We start from the raw sequence: 18,810 nt of genomic DNA on the forward strand, positions 1-18,810 counted from the left end.
TAAAATATTTTCTGTTACAGACGACGAAACTATATTAATAAAGTGATTCTTTACTGTAAATTGAACTATATTTCTTTATTTTTTTCTTTTCTTTAATGTTAACAAGGGCACAATGTAATGCAGAGGCGTACTTATAACAATTTTATTGACGTGATATTTATAGTGGCGGCAGAGAGTGGGGGGGTGCAAATAGTTTTCTTCTTGTTGGGGGGGCGTAACAGAAAGTAATTGAGAAGCACTCCTTTTAAGTAATGCCTGCAAGCTTTAAGGTATACACTTATGTTCTGTACTGTAATACAAAACCGCTTGTTTGGTAGCCTCTCTAACTCTTTATTTACACCTCGATCCTCACGCGTGCGCAAAGGAGATCTGCAAGTGGCTTTTTGCCTACCCCTGAATTACAATTCATTGCTCATGGATAATATATGAGAGTTAATGGCGTTGTTTTTTTAATTGACAAAATTGTCAATATTACAATTCAAAAACACTTTTCTTTATCAAATAAAACAATAAATGATAACAAAACGAGTTAATAGCAGTCTGCCTGGTATATGAACTCCCGATACGTCAAAAATGCTAAAAAAACAAAAAACAACAACAAAAAAAAAAACAGATGAACGTTCCAGTCACCTTGAAAAAAACGCTTCCTCACATGGAAGCCCCGCCCCTTTTGGGTGAAAAGGAAGTTGTCGCTAGCAGGCTGAGGCCGGAGGATACGATCAAGAAAACGCGATATTTGTAGCAGTTCAAATGTGACTGGGATTTTTCTTTCTATAGTGATTTTCCGACTGGTGTGGAGGTCGAAAAATAAACATGGCGCACAGAAGGAAATCAAAGTCTGCGATGGAAAAACTGCGGGTGCCACTTTTCGTCTCTTTTGTCTGTATTGCTTTTCACCTCGGCGGCACGGATGCCAGGCTACCTCCGACACCAAGCGCCTCGACTGGCGAAACGGTAGAAAACTACGACAAATACTACAATTATATCGAACTCACCGGGCGTTTGCGCTCCTACGCCCAGAAATACGCTCACATTGCGAACCTGTCGAGCATCGGTCAGTCCGTGCAGGGCAGAGAGCTTTGGGTGATGCGGATCACCAAAGACCCCCACATCGAGTCCCCGGGGAAACCTAGGTTCAAATATATTGGCAATATGCACGGCGACGAGACCGTGTCCAGGCAGGTTCTCGTCTATCTTGTGGATTACTTGCTCACTAAATACGCGGAGGAACGGCGGATAGCTGAACTGGTAAACACGACGGATATCTATATCATGCCCAGTATGAACCCCGACGGCTTCGAGGTGTCCCAAGAGGGAGTCTGTGCCGGCCATAGAGGGGGACGAAACAATGCCAATAACAAAGACCTTAACAGGAGCTTCCCTGACCAGTATGGTAAAGGAATTAAAAACCCAGAGACCATTCCTGAGGTCATGGCTGTCATCAGATGGATACAGGACAAACAGTAAGTAAACACACGAACAAGCACAGAAAACCCGCTACTTGTATGAGGTATGGTTGCCCCAAGTTTAGAATCAACTTCTGCATTGGTGTCAAACGGAGCAATGTGTGTACCTCATAATCCCAACTAGATAGATAGAGCATCAGCAAGCGCTGAGAAGCCTGATCACAATCCAGATTTTTTTAATTGTGTGTGTTAGAAGAGGGAGAGACTTTAAAATATGTTAAATGTTTTGGTGCAATTTGAGATGGGCATTCAACTTTGGAGTTTTGCGTATATGGCAGTGGTGTCAAACTCTTTTTGGTCGCGGGCCAGTTCGTTACGTCTTCCCTCGGAGGGCCGTTAAGACAGTGGCACCGAATAAATATTTAATCATCACATCGCATTATTATTTGTACACAAAAAAATGATGGCTCACTAGTTTTGAAATCAGTCAAAGATTTGTTCAATTATTGTCAAGTGAGTGTAAACAGGGTAACAGAATTATTGCAAAATGTCACCATTATTTATTACGTATGACAATTTGAGTTTTCGGTTCAGATTTAAGCAAGGATCATGGAAGTTGACACAGATGATTTGTTTTCGCAAGCCACATAAAATGATGTGGCGGGCTGGATCTGGCCTTGACTTTGACACCTGTGGTGTATGCCAATCCTTGCGGGCGACCATAATAACGTCCCCTTTCCTCTTTAGGTTTGTTCTTTCTGGTAACCTGCACGGTGGCACTGTGGTCGCCAGCTACCCTTTTGATGACTCAGCCATCCATCAGCAGCAAGGCTATTATAGCCAGTCAGCGGACGACAGCCTTTTTCGCTACTTAGCCTTGGTGTATTCCAAGAACCACCCGGTGATGAAGACCGGGCTACCCAACTGTCCCGATACACCAGGCGAGACTTTTAAAGATGGTATCACCAATGGGGCGCAGTGGTACGATGTACCAGGTAAGAGGCCCAGAAAATAATCATTGTAAAGATGACTTAGTGTCATGATGTGACCTGTTACAGAGAAGGAGCATGCGTTGGTTACATTGTAACTTTGGTCTACTTTGCCTCTTCTTTCTCACAGGATCAAAGTCTGTTTCAATGTACAACCAGACATTGGTGTGTGTTATCACAATCGATACCAATTTTAAAATATTGTTCCTTATTCTTGCTTTCTGCTTATTGTGTTACTTTTAATTTTATTTATGAAACAGTCAGGTTTGACACGCAGTTCCTCAAATTATTGAAGAGTTCAGCTTCACAAACTTTGGCACCTTTGTCACCTGATGTTTATGCTCCATTGTCCAGGGTGTGACTCTGGATCCGGGACATTAACACTGAGCTATCGTAGCTATCTTAGGGCAGTCATAGTCAGCATACAAGACCGTGTTTACCTTGTGTAATCTGTTTACATCAGTCATTCAGTTTAAAACCATTGAGTCTAACGGATGACGGTTCAGGTAATGTCTTTTGTCAGTCTGGTAACTGCCAAGGTTGAATTATTGCCACGTGTTGTTGGTGTAACATCATTTGCATGTCATTAGCAGGTTAACTTTGAGGTTTGCTTGGTTTACATAGCACCCTGCTGTCTTTGCTGCGACCACAGAAGTTAAACCTCTGGCATCTCGCTCTGACACATCCGCTTACGTGATCCACTGTCAAAATGAGCAAAGAAGGGCATAAAGCTCAAAAATTGGACAGCTGAAAACATTTCAACATGACTATTGTTAAAGGTGGAATTCATTCTGAAGAGCTGTACCTTTCATATTTGTGGCCTATATTCTACACTTGCTCTTAAAACAACGTGAAAATAAGCCATCCTTCCATCCACAATTACATCCATTCAAACAGTTTTGAAACTAATTTTTCCACTTGTGGAAAGCAAGAAATGCTTGGCTTGTGGCCATGCATCTTTGAATGGTGCCTTTTGGAGAATTTAAAATTTCTCACCTGTGGACATTGTATGAAAACAAGATTATCTGTAGAAATAACTCATGGGAATTTCTTTTTAATGTTTGAATGAGTATCATTTTTGGTAATGCAGGGGGGATGCAGGACTACAATTACCTCCATGCGAACTGTTTTGAAATCACCCTTGAGCTGAGCTGCTGCAAATATCCCCAAGCGTCTGAACTCTACAAGGAATGGGAGCTGAACAAAGAGCCTCTCCTGGCCTACATTGAGCAGGTAGACAACATATTTGATTATTCGAAGCTATAATTGATCAGGTCTGTACAGACTAGATTTATACTCGACGCTAGATTTGAAGTCTACTTGAAGGAGAGGTTTGGAAGAGACGACTTCAAATCTTTTTTTTTTGGGGGGGGGGGACATTTAGGTTTTTGTTAACCTTTTTCGCAAAAATATTTCAGGTATGAGCAATTTTAACTAACAATCCATGAATAAATCGGGGATATAGGCCTACACATAACCCTACCAGGACTCCTTTACTGGATAATCATTGTGTTTTTACAATTTCTTGGGTTCATTTCTGCAAACGAGGTTTGTTCGTCTGGGTCATTAGCATTCGGACCATGTTTACTTCAATGAATATCATATTGTCATTGTCCTGTGAAAAGCATGCATGTCCATTTTTGTCATATGGGGTGTCCACGTGTCTGATATCCAATTGTAAAAATTTTGAAAATGACAAAAAGGCACATGCATGTTTTTCACAGGACAACGCCAATATCACGCCTTAAAATGTGTTTACCGTATTTTCCGCACTATAAGGCTTATAATCCTATGCACCCGAAATATAGCTCAATATTCTTATTTCTGGGACAAAGTATTTTGAAATGTTCTTTAAAGTTCTTTGTTGCAGCTGCGGTGTTTGTGAAAACTCTATATATGTCAAGCTGCATTATATTGTATTCCCTTTATGCGTAGCTCCATCTCGTGGATGCATAACGCACCCTCAGCTACGATTGTAGCTTCTGTTCTATGCGCCTTATAATGCAGTGCGCCCTACATCTGAAAACAGTTTTAAAATAGGCCACTCATTGAAGGTGTGCCTTATACTCCGAAGCGTCTTACAGTACGGAAAATACATCTTTTTTATGAGATTGTCTGTGCCTAGGTCCATATTGGTGTCCGTGGCTATGTAAAAGATCACGTGAGTGGTTCAGCCCTCACCAATGCCAGCATAGTGGTAGCAGGCATCCGCCACAACCTGACCACTGGAAGATTTGGCGACTACTACAGACTTCTGCTCCCAGGAGTCTACAACATCACTGCTGTGGCCACAGGGTGAGTCACACTAAAGATTGTTATTACTGTTCTTAAATGCATACTTGCTGAAATATTGTGAAATATACAGAAAAACAACGTTGGCCAACACAATAAAATTTTGTGGAACCAGAGGTTGAACATGCTGACTGACCGCTGTTTCGTTTTTTTTTTCCCCTCAAGAATATTGGAAAATATTTCTTCCAGCCTGTTGCCACCATGTTGAAGTATCATTTAACATTCTTAACTGTCATAAAAGTAAGACTACAACTGAGCTAAACAAAACTACCTTTTACAAAGGACGTGTACAAGGAAGTGAAGAGGGAGTCTTGCGCAAGGAGATTCAATGACATTATAGAGCATTGTCATGGGTGAAGACTTTTTTTAATTAATAAAAAAACTAAAAACAAATTTTGCACTCTGCCATCATTTTGATATGATTTGGACCATGGTTAAGTTTTCGCCTCTTAAACTCCACTTAAAACTTCACAAGTGTATTTTTCCAGAAAATGCATGTTGAATTCCAAATTATATGATTTAAGGAACAGTTTTGAATTTTGTTCTACTTTAACAACAAAACAAACAACACAATGTGTTTCACCGTATCGTATTTTCATATACATATATATATATATTTTGGTGCATAAACGTGTTTTAAGGTGGAACTAAAAATATTTTCTCATTACACAGGTACACACCAGTGACGGTCAACAATGTACAGGTCTTGGATGGAAATGCCACAGAACTTAATTTTGTTTTGGAACCGGTTGCCTTTGAGCCAAATCTCTCAGGCAATGTCACGCTGACCACACCCTCCATGCCGTCAACCACTGATATCTATACTTCCACCTCAAATACACAAACCCCTCCCTCCACTCAGTTCCACTTGGTGACATCAGTGGGAATTAAAAGCACACCCACTGCGTCGCCACCTGCTCCACAACCTGTTCAACCCCAGGAATTTCGCCACCACAACTATGCAGACATGGAGCTCTTCTTACGCAAGTACAGCAGCGAGTTCCCGTCTATTGCTCACCTTTACTCTATTGGCCGCTCTGTGGAAAACAAAGAGCTCTATGTGATGGTCATCTCAAACAACCCCACGGTTCATGAACATGGTAAAAAAAACTTTTTTTTTTTTTGTGGTGGGGGGGTATGTCTCATAACAAACAAAGCCATTGTCTAAGAGGAATTTTAATTTTGCTGCTCTCTCTCGTTGCCTACTAGGTGAGCCAGAGTTTAAATATGTGGGCAACATGCATGGCAATGAAGTGGTTGGCCGGGAACTATTGCTCAACCTCATTGAGTACCTATGCCTTAACTATGGCACCGACCAGGAAGTCACAGAGTTGGTCAACAACACTCGCATTCACATCATGCCTTCGATGAACCCTGATGGTTATGAGGTGGCCAATGAAGGTAAGAGAAGAAAACAGAGTATGCATAACACTTTATGATATGTAGCAGGGTCACATTTAACTCACATTTCCATTTCTGTTGTTTCTTTAGTTCCGTGGGTTAAGGTGTAACAATATCAGATTCTAATTTAATCATCATGCTAATTGTGTAAAAGGTCCTAGAAGCCATGATGTGCTATAGAAAGGCAAGAATGAATCGCTTTGTAGGTCATATAAAAAAAAAAGTTTTTTTTTTTCTCATTGTTCTTTTTTTCTTTTTGTCTTCTTTTAATGTTATATAAAGTAACTAACCTGTTTTGTCAGCCGTTGGTTGTTGCAAACAAAGTTGTTGTTCCAGTAAAATATTTAGCAAATATATATTCAGTCACGATCAAGTTTTACATCATCCGAAACGACGCTATGCCAAATGAGACAACTATACATCAGCAAATATGGTCATGCTGGACCGCCCCCCCCCCCCAAAAAAAAAAGTGTGACCCAATCTGTGCTGAGAAAGTTGGTCGCACTAGTGCTACCAGTGTCAAATTTAATGTTGAGCCCTGCATTGTTTATAATTGTTTTTGCAATTTGCATTGGTGTAGAACTATGTGTTTCTAATATTTTGGTAATCTAATTTAGCTCCAGGGGGAGAAATTAGAGAGACAGAAACAATGAACAATATAATGATCTGTGAATGCACGATATTTGCATGTCAGCAGTTGCTTCTTGTTGCTGTGCATTACTGTATCTAATGTACACACTTTGATTGTCTGCTCTTTTCTTCAGTATCTAATTAGTAGTTAGTTATAAATACAATTCCAGAACAGATCATTTCGTCATCCTGTTACCTCTTGCAGATCAGTAGAGATGATCCACTGCAATTGTCTCCTCACAGGTGACGTGAGAGGCTACAGAGGGCGCAACAACAGCAACAATTTTGACCTGAATCGCAACTTCCCAGACCAGTTTGCAATCATCAAAGATCCCAGGCAGCCAGAGACTATCGCCGTGATGAACTGGCTGAAAAGCAACCCCTTCGTCCTCTCAGCCAATCTTCATGGAGGCACGTCTACTTGTAACAATATACTACAAAATACTGCGTTGTACAACTTGGGTGTTTTGTACTTTTTCTATCTACACACCGTTTTAATCGATGGTCCTCTTTCCGTACTCTTTGTAAGTTCAGGTTCTATGGTGGTCAACTACCCCTTTGATGATGATCAAGAGGGCAAAACCCAGTACAGCAAGTCACCTGACGACAAGGTTTTTCAGCAGTTGGCTCGAACCTACTCACAGGTAACTGAATTGCTACTTCCAGCTTGTGTTGTTTCTACTTGTGGTTTCATGTTGTAACTGAAAGCAAAATGCAATGGAAGAGCCCCCCCTGGCCCAGTAAATCATTTATGAGGCAAGGTCATACAACAGCACTCTGTGGGTTATTTTTATTTATTTATTTTTTTTCTTGTGTGTTGTCATGCACTTGCAGGAAAATCCTCTGATGCACAGTGGGCACCCTTGTGTCAACCTGTATCCCGGGGAATACTTTGCGGATGGCATCACCAATGGCGCCAGCTGGTACAATGTTGCTGGTGGGTTGATGGACACGCATAAAGTACAAAACAACAAATATGGATAGGATCACAGGCTCGGACATCAGCTACTCTTTGTGCCTTGTGTAGTACAATTGCAATAGTTTTGTATAATTTTACAGCATAATATACTGTTAAAAGAATCTCGATAAAGACCATTATTGGTAAAGACAATGTTTTTATTATCTTAAGTCAGATGTCTTGTATCGTTAGGCAGTTAGATGATACCTTGAATCATTAGATCTGTAGATATGCTCATGAATGTACCGTACATTAATTAAGGGCTGTGGTGGAATTGATAAAAAAAAATTCAAGTATCGGTAAACACCTCAGGATCTCCGAAAATGAAAACAGTAGTATTACCTATTGACTATGTGAATGTCAATATGTTAACTGAAAAAAAGAACATTTTCCCCAGGTGGCATGCAGGACTGGAATTACTTAAACACTAACTGTTTTGAGGTGACTATTGAGTTGGGTTGCGTGAAGTACCCCTGGGCCAAGGATTTGCCAAACTATTGGGAACAAAATCGTCGATCTTTGCTTCAGTTTATCCATCAGGTAACCAACACCGTTAAATGATCTGTAATATTTTTCCTTTTCATCACTGTTTTGCGTTTACCATGCGTGCACGTCTGCGTGAACCTCCAGGTTCACCATGGGATCAAAGGTACAGTTTCTGACATAAGGGATGGCATGGGGATCCCCAATGCCACCATTCAGGTAGAGGGCATTGACCACAACATCACCACAGCTCACACTGGTGACTACTGGAGACTGCTGGTCCCTGGGACTTATTCCATCACTGCCTCCGCCCATGGGTAAGATTTCAATGATGAGACAAGTAGCACAATTCCTGTACAGGTACAGCAGATACACTGCCTTTTTTTTTTTTTTTTTTTTTTAAAGATATCAACCTGTGAGGACTTACGCCACCGTGTCCAAGAAAGGAGCGGAAGTGGTTGATTTCCGATTGACACGGCTTCACACAGAACCTAACGGCCTGTCACCTTCTGGACCCCAGCCAACTCATAACCCATCCGATGAAGAGTTTGAGAGCTTAATTAAGGCCCTCTCTCTGGGCCAAGGTTTAGACCAGCTGGTCAAGAGCACAGACACGGAGAGCAGTTTCAGATTCCGAGGTTACAAGGAGCTGTCTGCGTTCCTCCGAGGTCTTACCCTCAACTTTCCCAAAATTACATCCTTGCAGAGGTAGGGAGCCTTGCTGTGTTTAAGCCACCTTGGACCTCATATGGTTGCAACGTGTTCTTAAAATGCGCTTCATTTCCTTTTAGTTTGGGCCACAGCGTTGAGTTTAGAACTATTTGGGCTCTGGAAATTTCCAACAACCCAGGAGAGGCTGAGCCTTCTGAGCCCAAGGTCCGCTTTGTCGCGGGGATCCATGGTAACGCCCCTGTGGGAACAGAGCTGCTTCTTGAGTTTGCTGCCATGTTATGCATCAATTATGGCAAAAACTCAGTCATTACAAGGGTGAGGGTTTTTTTTTTTTTTTTTGTGAGTTTTGAGTGATATTATACTTCTCTTGACATGCATGTCTTTAATGCAAAACTCTAACAATCTGTCCTCCGTTTTCCTCCCATAGCTCATCAACGAGACAACTATTGTAATTGTGCCGTCGATCAACCCGGATGGAAGAGAGCAAGCGGTGGAGAAGCAGTGCACCTCCACCCAGGGCTTCACCAATACTCATGGCAAAGATCTGGACGCAGACTTCTTTGGTCAGTTGCATAGTTTTGTTTGAATGAACACATCTGACATGGACAAAGACAAAATTCATGCATTGTCTTTTGCATGTTATGCCCCTTTTCAGGCAATGCATCCCAACGTTTGGTGGAGCCCCAGCCAGAAACCAGAGCAATGATGGACATGATTTTAGATAAAGGCTACACACTGTCTGTGGCCCTTGATGGAGGATCACTTGTGGCTACTTACCCTTATGACAAGCCTGTCCAATCCAGTAACTCAACAGCCTGCTTTCACCAGCGTGTGGTTTCAATTCTTGCCCACTTTATCAATCAAACTTAATTTATGTCGCACTTTTAACACATACAAATGCAACTCTGTGTTGTTTTATCAATCAAACTTTATTTATAATCGCACTTTTAACACATACAAATGCAACTCTGTGTTTTATTATCGCAAATACATGACACTAATTGGCTACAGCCCTTGGTATACAGCCATCCAGTCAAAGAACTGCATCCAAAATATCTTGAAAAGATTCAAAGATTTCAAATGAGGTCTTCAAATCGCCTCTCTGTATGATGCAGAGAGCAGCTCCAATATAACCTTTTGTAAAATTGATAGCGAACATATCTTGTCATTCCAAACTAAATGTCATCTTTCTCAAGATAGGCTCTGTGATTTAGCTCTTACACCAGATCTCATTACACACATGTGCCTATTGTTGTGTCCAATAAGGTTAACTTGAAATGCAGCGCAATTGAACATGTGATTAACATGACATTCAATGTCTAGACATATGCTGTGTTTTAATACATTTCCATATATTGCTTTCAAAATGATTACACCCATGCCGGTTTTCTTTCAGCTACATAATTAATATAATACATATTTGCATATTTTATAGACCGACATGAGATTTAGAGTGATTTCTATTGTGACCTGATGCGACGAGCAGGTCCACAAACTTATTAGTTACATAATAGAATGAGGTCACTGTGTCCTCACAACCCAGATTGACTTGACAAGCTAAAAAGAGAATGTTACATAACTGCAAGTCTCAAAGACTTGGATGAACTATATCACCTGAAAGCTGTTTGCTGCTCAGCATCACTGGATAGCACTAATCTCTACGTTTTTCATCATTTATTTTACAGTGGAGAATGAAGGCACACTGAAGTACTTGGCCAGCGTTTATGCCAACAACCATCCCACGATGCACCTTGGCAACACTGGATGTTCGAATAACGGGCAAGGTAGTATTTTTCTGTTGTACATTCTAATGAACTGAATGTCTTTTGTCCAGCAGCCCATCCAGAAAATATATATTACACTACACATTGTGTGTTATTTTTTTGACAAAGGCCTGCACTTGTTTCTGGAATTGTTTATGAAATGGAGGGTAAGAAAGGCTTGATAACATTGTTTTGTTTTTTTTTTACCCCCTTTTCAGCAAGCAACATTCAAGATGGAGTTATGAGGGCAGCTGAGAGACAAAGTCATATGGGCAGTATGAAGGTAGGCTTTGTTGTTGATTCAAATAACTTTGCCGGGGGAGCAAATGCAATGAAGGTTATGAAATTACATTAAAAAATGCCTCAATTTTTACTGAAATAGCAGTTTTTATTGACAGCTCTATACCACTCGAATGAAATAAACCACTCTGTAAAAGCCAACTAGTCTTATTGTGGACATTTGAAGCCTCATCACCTGCCACTGACTCTTGCCAAGTAGCCAAATCCGGCAGGCGATGTAGCTATGGAGATCCACAAGAATATACATGTTTTCCAACTATTATGGTTTCTGATAAGAACATTGTTTCTCAAAGACATAAAACAAAACCAAACCAGACTGAAAACACAATGACAGGATCAGGTATTCCACTTTCGAGTATTCTTTATTGACACACAGTTGGGACCCCCCCTGCCCCCTCAATGTTTACGTCAAGAATGTAGAACTTTGGATTCTTTGGAACTTTATGTGCATTCATGTGTTTGCAGGACTTCAGCATGGACTTTGGCTACTGTCCAGAAATTACAGTGTATACTGGCTGTTGTGTTTTTCCTCCAAGTGAACAGCTTGCCACACTCTGGGCAGAAAACAAGAAGCCCCTTCTGAGCATGTTAGTGGAGGTATGCTGCCTGAATCCTTTCCCCAACCGGGTCCCTTCTGTACACCTTAACTGAATCATTTCTCTATCTTCTTCATGCATCTTTAACCCATCCAGGTCCACAAAGGAGTGAGAGGAGTGGTGAGAGATAAAAGCGGGAAGCCCATTGTTGGCGCCATCATTGTCATGAATGGGGGTGTGAGAGTCTTCACTGCAGAAGGTGGATACTTTCATGCGTTGTTGGCGCCTGGCAACCACAACATTGAAGCAGTTGCTGATGGCTACCAGCAGCAACACCAAGAGGTACACACACACACACACACGCTCGTTTTATCTTTGGCATATTCTTAAAATCTAGTTTATACTGTTCCTGCTGTATAATCCTGAAGGCATAAAGTAATTTGATGTAGTCAAATGACTTCACCTCAGTATAACCGCTGTATAGTAAATTAGATTTTTTTTTAAACCAGCATTGTTGCATTAAATAAGTGATGTCCCCTTCCCCCCCATATTTTTTTTCCTCAAGTAAAATGAAAAAAAGTCATATTAGTGACAAATAATTAACTCTGTGAATGGAGGTCTTTAAGCGATTATGAACCCCACTCCTATTTGAACTGCAGCATGTACTTATTTTCAGCAAATATTGTCAGCATTCATAACAATGCAAGCGCAAAAAAAAAAAAAAGACTCAAATATTTTGGAGGTATTATTAAAAGACTGCATGCTTTATTTGGGAAAGTCTCCATTACTGTCAATGTCTATGCTGGGTGTTGTGCGAAGCAAACAAAATCGCTCCACCACGTTCACCGTTCCTTGTGACTCAAACGTTTGAAGCATGGGGTAGGCCAGCTCTGTAAACAGATGTTCCTTTATAGTGCGTCCCAGCTCCAAATTGTACGCTCTCGGCTTCCCACAAGGAGTTAGCAGCAGGGGATCTACCACTAAATGATACATGTGTTGGTAATCTGCTACCGTGAAGCCATGGATCATTAAAGGTCCTGATTTTGGGTCAGACTTGTAGGTCACAACACCGTTGGAGCAAATGTCACTTTGTGCTTTGTCATTGAGGGTTACATGGAGGTCTGGAAGAATTGCAGCATTCCTTTTGTAACGCTCGTCCAACTCTCTTGGTACACAATCTGCATCTTTCTGCTCATTCCACACATCCAAGTCAAAGTCAGTTTTGGGTGCCAACATGTAACTCCTTTCCTTTGTCATTTCTCCATATTTCTTCGGACATCTAATACGCCGCCTTAAGTCATAGGAACTCATCTCATATGCGGCATCTCTAGAAGTTGAAATGATACCTCTTTCAATGGATAGGCTTCAATGAAACAATAATGTAAGATCAAGAGTTACACTTACTGTTTTACGTTCAACACTTGGAGAGTAGCGTCCGGCAGCATCGCTGACTCTTGTCCTGGAAGGTGGTCACCCTGCTCAGTGTAATTTTGACTCTTATATTTTGTATTAACCGCTGCATGAATAAAGGACAAAAATAAAGGCTAACTCTGGTGATCTTTGTATTTCACACAAAGGATGAAGTAAAAGGCAGCGTAATATACAGATTTTTTTTTTTTTTTTTTTTGATGACCAGGCGCTCAACTCCTGTTTGAGACCCACGACAACCTGTTGCAGATTCTACTGAGTAGTCACACCTGCACAGGTGGCTCTCTAATGAGGCAGTGTCGTCTCTCAAGGCTCAACCATCTATCACTTTGCTTTTCAATCACGAGCAGTGAGAATTGAGGAAACGTTTTGCAACTTGGATTTGTTGTGACCTCCCTCCTTTTCTTTTAATGGTGCTAAAAGGAACCGTGCAACAGTTAGAACTTTAAAGCACAAAAAAAAAAACTTGTGTGAGATTTTGCATTTGTCAGGCTTTTGTTTCATCCTGAATGGATGGAATGAACATTTAGACAATAATTACTGCCTGTGTTTGGAGTGATGTGTTACTTTGACAATGTCAAAGATTACCGGGAATCGCCACATGTGGGCAACTAAAGTTTGAAGTCATTGTTACCATATATCTGTTGTATCCCGACTCAGGTGGTGGTGTCCTCCTATGAAGCAGCGAGCTCCATCATCATTGAGTTTGACATGGATCACAGCATCTTTGGTCTGCCGAGAGAATTTGTGGTGGCCAGTGCAGGTAATATAATAAATTAACTTCTGGTTTACCGATATGGACCAAGTGGACTTAAGCATGCAATGCAAGTGTCTAGCACCATTCATACCGAAGGTAAAGCCATAGTGCTTTACATGGGCAAAGGAATAATCGATATAAATAGTTAAAAGACACAAATCAAGGTAAAATTTTAACACAAAACCGGGATAAATGTAATGATAAAACACACTATTAAAATGACAAATTATCATGTTAAAATCACAAAAAATAAAAGCAAAGTTTTCTTGATGAAAAAAGTGGCAGTAAACCGTTTTAATAGTAATATTATTTCCTAATAATTATTTTTTCCACAGTTGAGGATAAAAATGGGATGCTAATTCCCTTTGATTTGCTTCTCAGAAATGCTCAGTAAGCTTGCACTCAATGACCTCTGAGTTCATGTGAACCAGCTTTTGTGTGATCTGTTTGGATGGAAAATCTTTGATTGTTGAGACAGCATAATTTACTGATTGGGTTCAGCTGAGAAATTGGCATTAAAGTCTGATTGTCTTAATTTTGTCAAGAAATTGTAGCTAGACTGAATGAATTTCTCATACCTTGACCGAGAATTAGAAATAACTTCCAATTTTTTAGGAATTTACCGGGGTCAACTTATTAAACATAGCCTGTACACAACTTTGGGCATTTTTTTTTCCCCGCCTCCAGAAATGTTTCCCCATTTACAGAACTGACATTTGTGCCCACTTGATTCCATCTCTTCTTTCTGCAGCTGCCTGCATGACAGCATTGGTGGTGACTGCATGCATCATCTGGTGTGTGTGCGCTGCCAAGTCTAATCGGCAGAAGGATGGCTTCCACCGTTTGCGGCAGCACCGGGATGAGTACGATGACGAGATCCGCCTAACATCCATGGGATCCAAGAAGTCTCTCCTCGGCCACGAGTTCCAGGATGAAAGTGAAAGTGACGAGGAGACATTATACGCCAACAAAATCTGAAAGAGCCTTTTGCTGTGTTTGTTTCCTGCTGCAAGATGAAGGCCTGGGACAGTTAGTGTGGACTTGTTGAACTAGAGGCATTTTATCGGCCTCTTCGTGAATCCACCAAGACTGAGACACTTTTGTGTTACACTGATGAATTTTGAACACCTGCTCAATTATTAGTCCAATTGTTGCGTCATCAGTCGTAAAATGTTGCGTTCATCTTTTTGTGCTCAAGGTGAAGCTTTAATCCTGTTTGCCGCTCATCCGTCCCGCCTTAGTAGAGTGAGTACCCCAACCTTTGGTGATCAACTTCACCTGTCTGACTAAAGGCTTGCAAAAACATGCATGGCAGGCTGATTGAACACTCCAAATTGTCCCTCGGTGTGAGTGTGAGCGCGGATGGCTGTTTGTCTCTGTGTGCCCTGCGATTGGCTGGCAACCGGTTCAGGGTGTCCCCCGCCGACTGCCCAAAGACAGCTGGGATAGGCTCCAGCACCCGCCGCGACCCTTGTGAGGATAAGCGGCTCGGAGAATGAATGAATGAATGAGTCAGTCTCTGAGGGGCACATCCAATTCTGTGCCTTGGCTTCTCTGGAGCTGCAATGTAGTCCGTAGAAAGCATTTGTGCTTGTGCGATTTTTGATCCATCCAGTTCTTAAGTGGTGGAAAGAGGGATACACATCGGGCCCCTCTTTGCTCATTTTGCACTGTTGCTACGCTAATGATTTTGTTTTCCTTAAAGAGAATCTCAAGAAGGGGACTTACTCAGACGTGTCAGGAATTGTTCTTGTGCAAAACGTGTCAGCTCCCTTGGACTAGAGAGAAAAAAAAAATATCCTCACATCAAGCAAGTCTTTTAACAAATCACATATGAATGTATTTTATTTTTAATTTACTGTTCTTTTTAATATGTATCAGCAAAGCACATGGAAAACATGATTCATGTCACGGCTGTCCTCCCATTAATCAATGCTGTCAAAATTTCTTTTCAACAGAAAATAACCTTAATTAGCCCCATTTGCGGTCACTTCTGGTCAGGCTGTCCATATGCCTGTGACTGATCGGAATGAATATCCAGAGTTCTGTCCAGCCTAAAGGGGAAGTCAAGTTAAAAAAAAATTAAAAAATCTTTACAATATGTTCTATGCAGGCCCACTCGTTGAAACATGGCATTGTGATTAATATTGTGTTCGTGGAATATTAATTAAGCAGAAAAATCCACTTGGTTGGGGGGAGGGGGGGCTGTGATATTGCCACTTGCCAATTGTTACAGCTCAATTATTTTCTGGGTTTGGTCAAGTGCCGTTTGTAAACTGAGACTATAGGCATAGTCATGTCACTTTCACTCGACAGCAAGTGGAGGTGAATCAAAAACAGGTGCGTTTTTCTGCTTAAATCCTATTCCACCAACGCAATATTAATCAGGATGCTGTGTTCCGACTAGTGGCTGTACACATTGCACAGAAAAGGTGACTTCCATTCTAAAACACCATTGCTGGGACATGCACCTTTTTACAACTGTGATAAAATGATGAAAATGGCAATTCAGAGTTGTTGCATAGAGGAAATAGAAAGCAGATTTCATAACTTTTGGCATCATTGAAAGTTCACCCCCAACTAAACCAAAATTTTCTCACTCTGGTTGCTGCTGAAGTGGAAAACGCCATACTTAATTCCACACCTCTAATTTAGGTTTCTTAAGGCCTTGCCTTAATTTCCAGTCTTTCTACATTTGGGTTTTAAACAGATGTTTTCATGAATTTTAATTCTCTTTTGGTGTTTTTGTGTATTTTGTTCTTACCATGTCTCAATGAGTGTGCGTGTGGTTTTGGAAGTCGAGAGAGTCATGCAATGTTGCTTTGAAGATTTTATATAAAGTGGAATGAACCGATATGTCACGTGTACATGAGAGAATTGGTGCAATTCATGCGATTTTCAACACAAAGTTCTACTGATTTAATGATGCTATTGTGCCCAAAACCTCTTTGAACAAACGGTTAACATTGCTCAGTGTTTTGGTTGAAGAGTGGATCATTTCTGGGGAATAGTGAAGTGATGCACAAAGATCTTGTAACGTTATTGCAGTTTGCCTAATGTCAAGACTTTTTTTTATTACACTAAAGAACTAAAGAAATGTCATCATTGTTGCCTGAGGTCTGAATATACAGTGATTCGTATCATGATGAAGTTGGAACAATATTTTTGTTTTCGTCTTGCAGAGGAAACACGTTGACATTAACGGGGCCTGGCAGACTCAACACGCAAGTGCTAAATCACACACAAGCGCTTATTTACACTGGCACAATAAGCAGCGATTCACAACCACTGTGTTGACTGTTTAGTGTACCATGAAAGATCATTAAATGTGCTGCGAGAAATTATCCAAATCAGTAGTTTTATGTAAATGAAGTGAACAAATTGTCCGGAAAATTATTTGGATACAAATGTATCGTTGTTCATCAATCTATGCAAACGACGTAGAGTGGCAGACAAATCAATTAAACGACCTCTCCCAAAATGGCATAATAAGGTATACTGGACTGTCATGTAAATGTGTGCCTTGGGTTTAGGAAAGAGTTCCGCGCACGACGGCATATTTTCAACGGGCGTTGTGCTACTAGAGAAGGTCGACAGAGGGCGATATAAGGGGGGTCGTTGTCCCTCTGTTTGCCAATCCCGGAAGTTGGTGACATCTCAGACAAAACAAAGATGGCAGGAATGGGGAGCAGTAACTACTGGGAAGGTAAACGAGATTAATTTAACGAGACTGTCAAGTGTTTACACTGTCGCTCTGTATTATTAACATCTTTTTGTCTGTCGGTCTGAGTTCACGCTCCACGCAACGTGCTTACGTGTCTCGTATCCTGGCTGCCCACAAGCTAGCTAACTTCACGCCATCGCAGCAACAGTTTTGTTACTCCGGTTGTCACGTCGTTCATGGAAGCTAATATTTCGGATGCGTTTTTTTTATACAACCGACGTTCGTTGATGTGATCAGCTTGTCATGGCTGTCCATGTTTTACCGGCCAAAGGTAAGTAGCGTCGACTTTGCAACGATCTGCTGTGCGTGTAATCATCATGTGTTTTAGATCTACGGAAACAGGCCAGGCAGTTGGAGAATGAACTGGACCTGAAGTTGGTGTCATTCAGTAAACTGTGTACCAGCTACAACAGCTCAAGGGATGGACGGCGAGGAGACACGTAAGATGACGATGATGCTTCACAGTGAGACACTTGGGGGAAATTATTTGATCTGCACTGGATCACACCAACAAACTATCTCTGTGTTTATTTGATTTTTATCAAATACTGCCGCAACATCTGCATGTATCCGGAATATTGTACGCAAATATGACTTTGATAATATCTATAATAGTTTGGTATTTGTTCATGGTGCCCGTGAGACTTCTCAGTTCACAATACATGTACAGTATTATAGAATCTGTTTAGTTGGGTTGCAACAATACACAAAATGCATGGTCTCATTTGATTCAATACATTGGTGTCACTATTCTATGTATTAAAAAAAACAATTTTAAAAAGTTTTTGTTTAATTTTAAAACATTCATGTGTTTCTAAACTATATTACATTTTTAACTTGAGCCTCAATCCTCCCCAGGATAAAAGATGCAAGGACACTTTGACATAATTTCCTCTTTTGTTCAAAGCTTAGTCCTGGCAGGACATACACTCTTCTTCAACCTAACTTTACAGAGATGAAAGTCCTCCGGATTTTCCCGGAATTCCGGGTTTTTCAAATTTTTATGAAAATTTCTCCGGAGAATTGAGGAAAATAAAATTAATCCGGATATTAGTTGACAACATTGGACGAAGACGCGTTTGAGTTCGTTGTATTGATTTCACGAGCGTAGCCATATGGAGGCACTAACACTAGTAACAGTAAAGAGATTTTTGTTTGTGTAATAACGACCGAAGACATGATGGCGTTTGACTAATGGTTTAGTAGAACGAATGGCAACTCGCAACAACAGTAACAAGCGTCATTTTGCCACTTGGGTTATACCATCTCAACTAGAATGTGGGGGGATAGTCCCCAAACAATTTTCGTCTCTTTATAAACACACTTGCTAAACCCCAGTGGAACGAATAAAAGACGCCGTGGACAAGACAGTTGTCGTAAAAAAATATATTTGGCCGAAAAGGGAAAACCACAGATTGGCAGAAAATCGTGTCCGTCCGACTTCGAGTGTCGTCTCGGCTAACTTAGCTTA

General features: G+C 40.9%; 3 protein-coding genes across 3 annotated transcripts in view; 2 read left to right on the forward strand and 1 right to left on the reverse strand.

The window, feature by feature from the left end:
• The first annotated feature begins 673 nt into the window (after positions 1-673).
• On the forward strand, positions 674-14,997 carry cpda (carboxypeptidase D, a). Its single transcript, XM_019886009.1, has 21 exons — positions 674-1,463; positions 2,154-2,401; positions 3,486-3,628; positions 4,521-4,690; positions 5,360-5,787; positions 5,897-6,088; positions 6,962-7,129; positions 7,253-7,362; positions 7,553-7,655; positions 8,074-8,216; positions 8,307-8,476; positions 8,565-8,867; positions 8,951-9,146; positions 9,259-9,394; positions 9,487-9,633; positions 10,517-10,615; positions 10,813-10,877; positions 11,360-11,491; positions 11,587-11,772; positions 13,519-13,621; positions 14,367-14,997. Exons 1-21 carry the CDS (start codon positions 814-816, stop codon positions 14,591-14,593), a joined length of 4,119 nt encoding a protein of 1,372 aa, XP_019741568.1. The 5' UTR covers positions 674-813; the 3' UTR covers positions 14,594-14,997.
• Positions 12,176-13,336, reverse strand: LOC109525486 (uncharacterized). The gene is made up of 2 exons (XM_019886010.1): positions 12,835-13,336; positions 12,176-12,757 (listed from the first exon to the last, which is right to left on the reverse strand). Exons 1-2 carry the CDS (start codon positions 12,873-12,875, stop codon positions 12,196-12,198), a joined length of 603 nt encoding a protein of 200 aa, XP_019741569.1. The 5' UTR covers positions 12,876-13,336; the 3' UTR covers positions 12,176-12,195.
• A 2,213-nt stretch (positions 14,998-17,210) lies between the features above and the next one.
• Positions 17,211-18,810, forward strand: part of gosr1 (golgi SNAP receptor complex member 1) — an 8,714-nt gene continuing 7,114 nt past the window's right edge. The window contains exons 1-2 of the mRNA XM_019886001.1: positions 17,211-17,321; positions 17,668-17,779. Coding sequence (XP_019741560.1) covers positions 17,288-17,321; positions 17,668-17,779 — 146 coding nt within the window. The 5' untranslated portion in view covers positions 17,211-17,287. The remainder of the gene's footprint in view (positions 17,322-17,667; positions 17,780-18,810) is intronic.

The sequence above is a fragment of the Hippocampus comes genome, unplaced genomic scaffold (assembly GCF_001891065.2).
Source record: "Hippocampus comes isolate QL1 unplaced genomic scaffold, H_comes_QL1_v1.1 scaffold29, whole genome shotgun sequence".
NCBI lineage: Eukaryota > Metazoa > Chordata > Actinopteri > Syngnathiformes > Syngnathidae > Hippocampus > Hippocampus comes.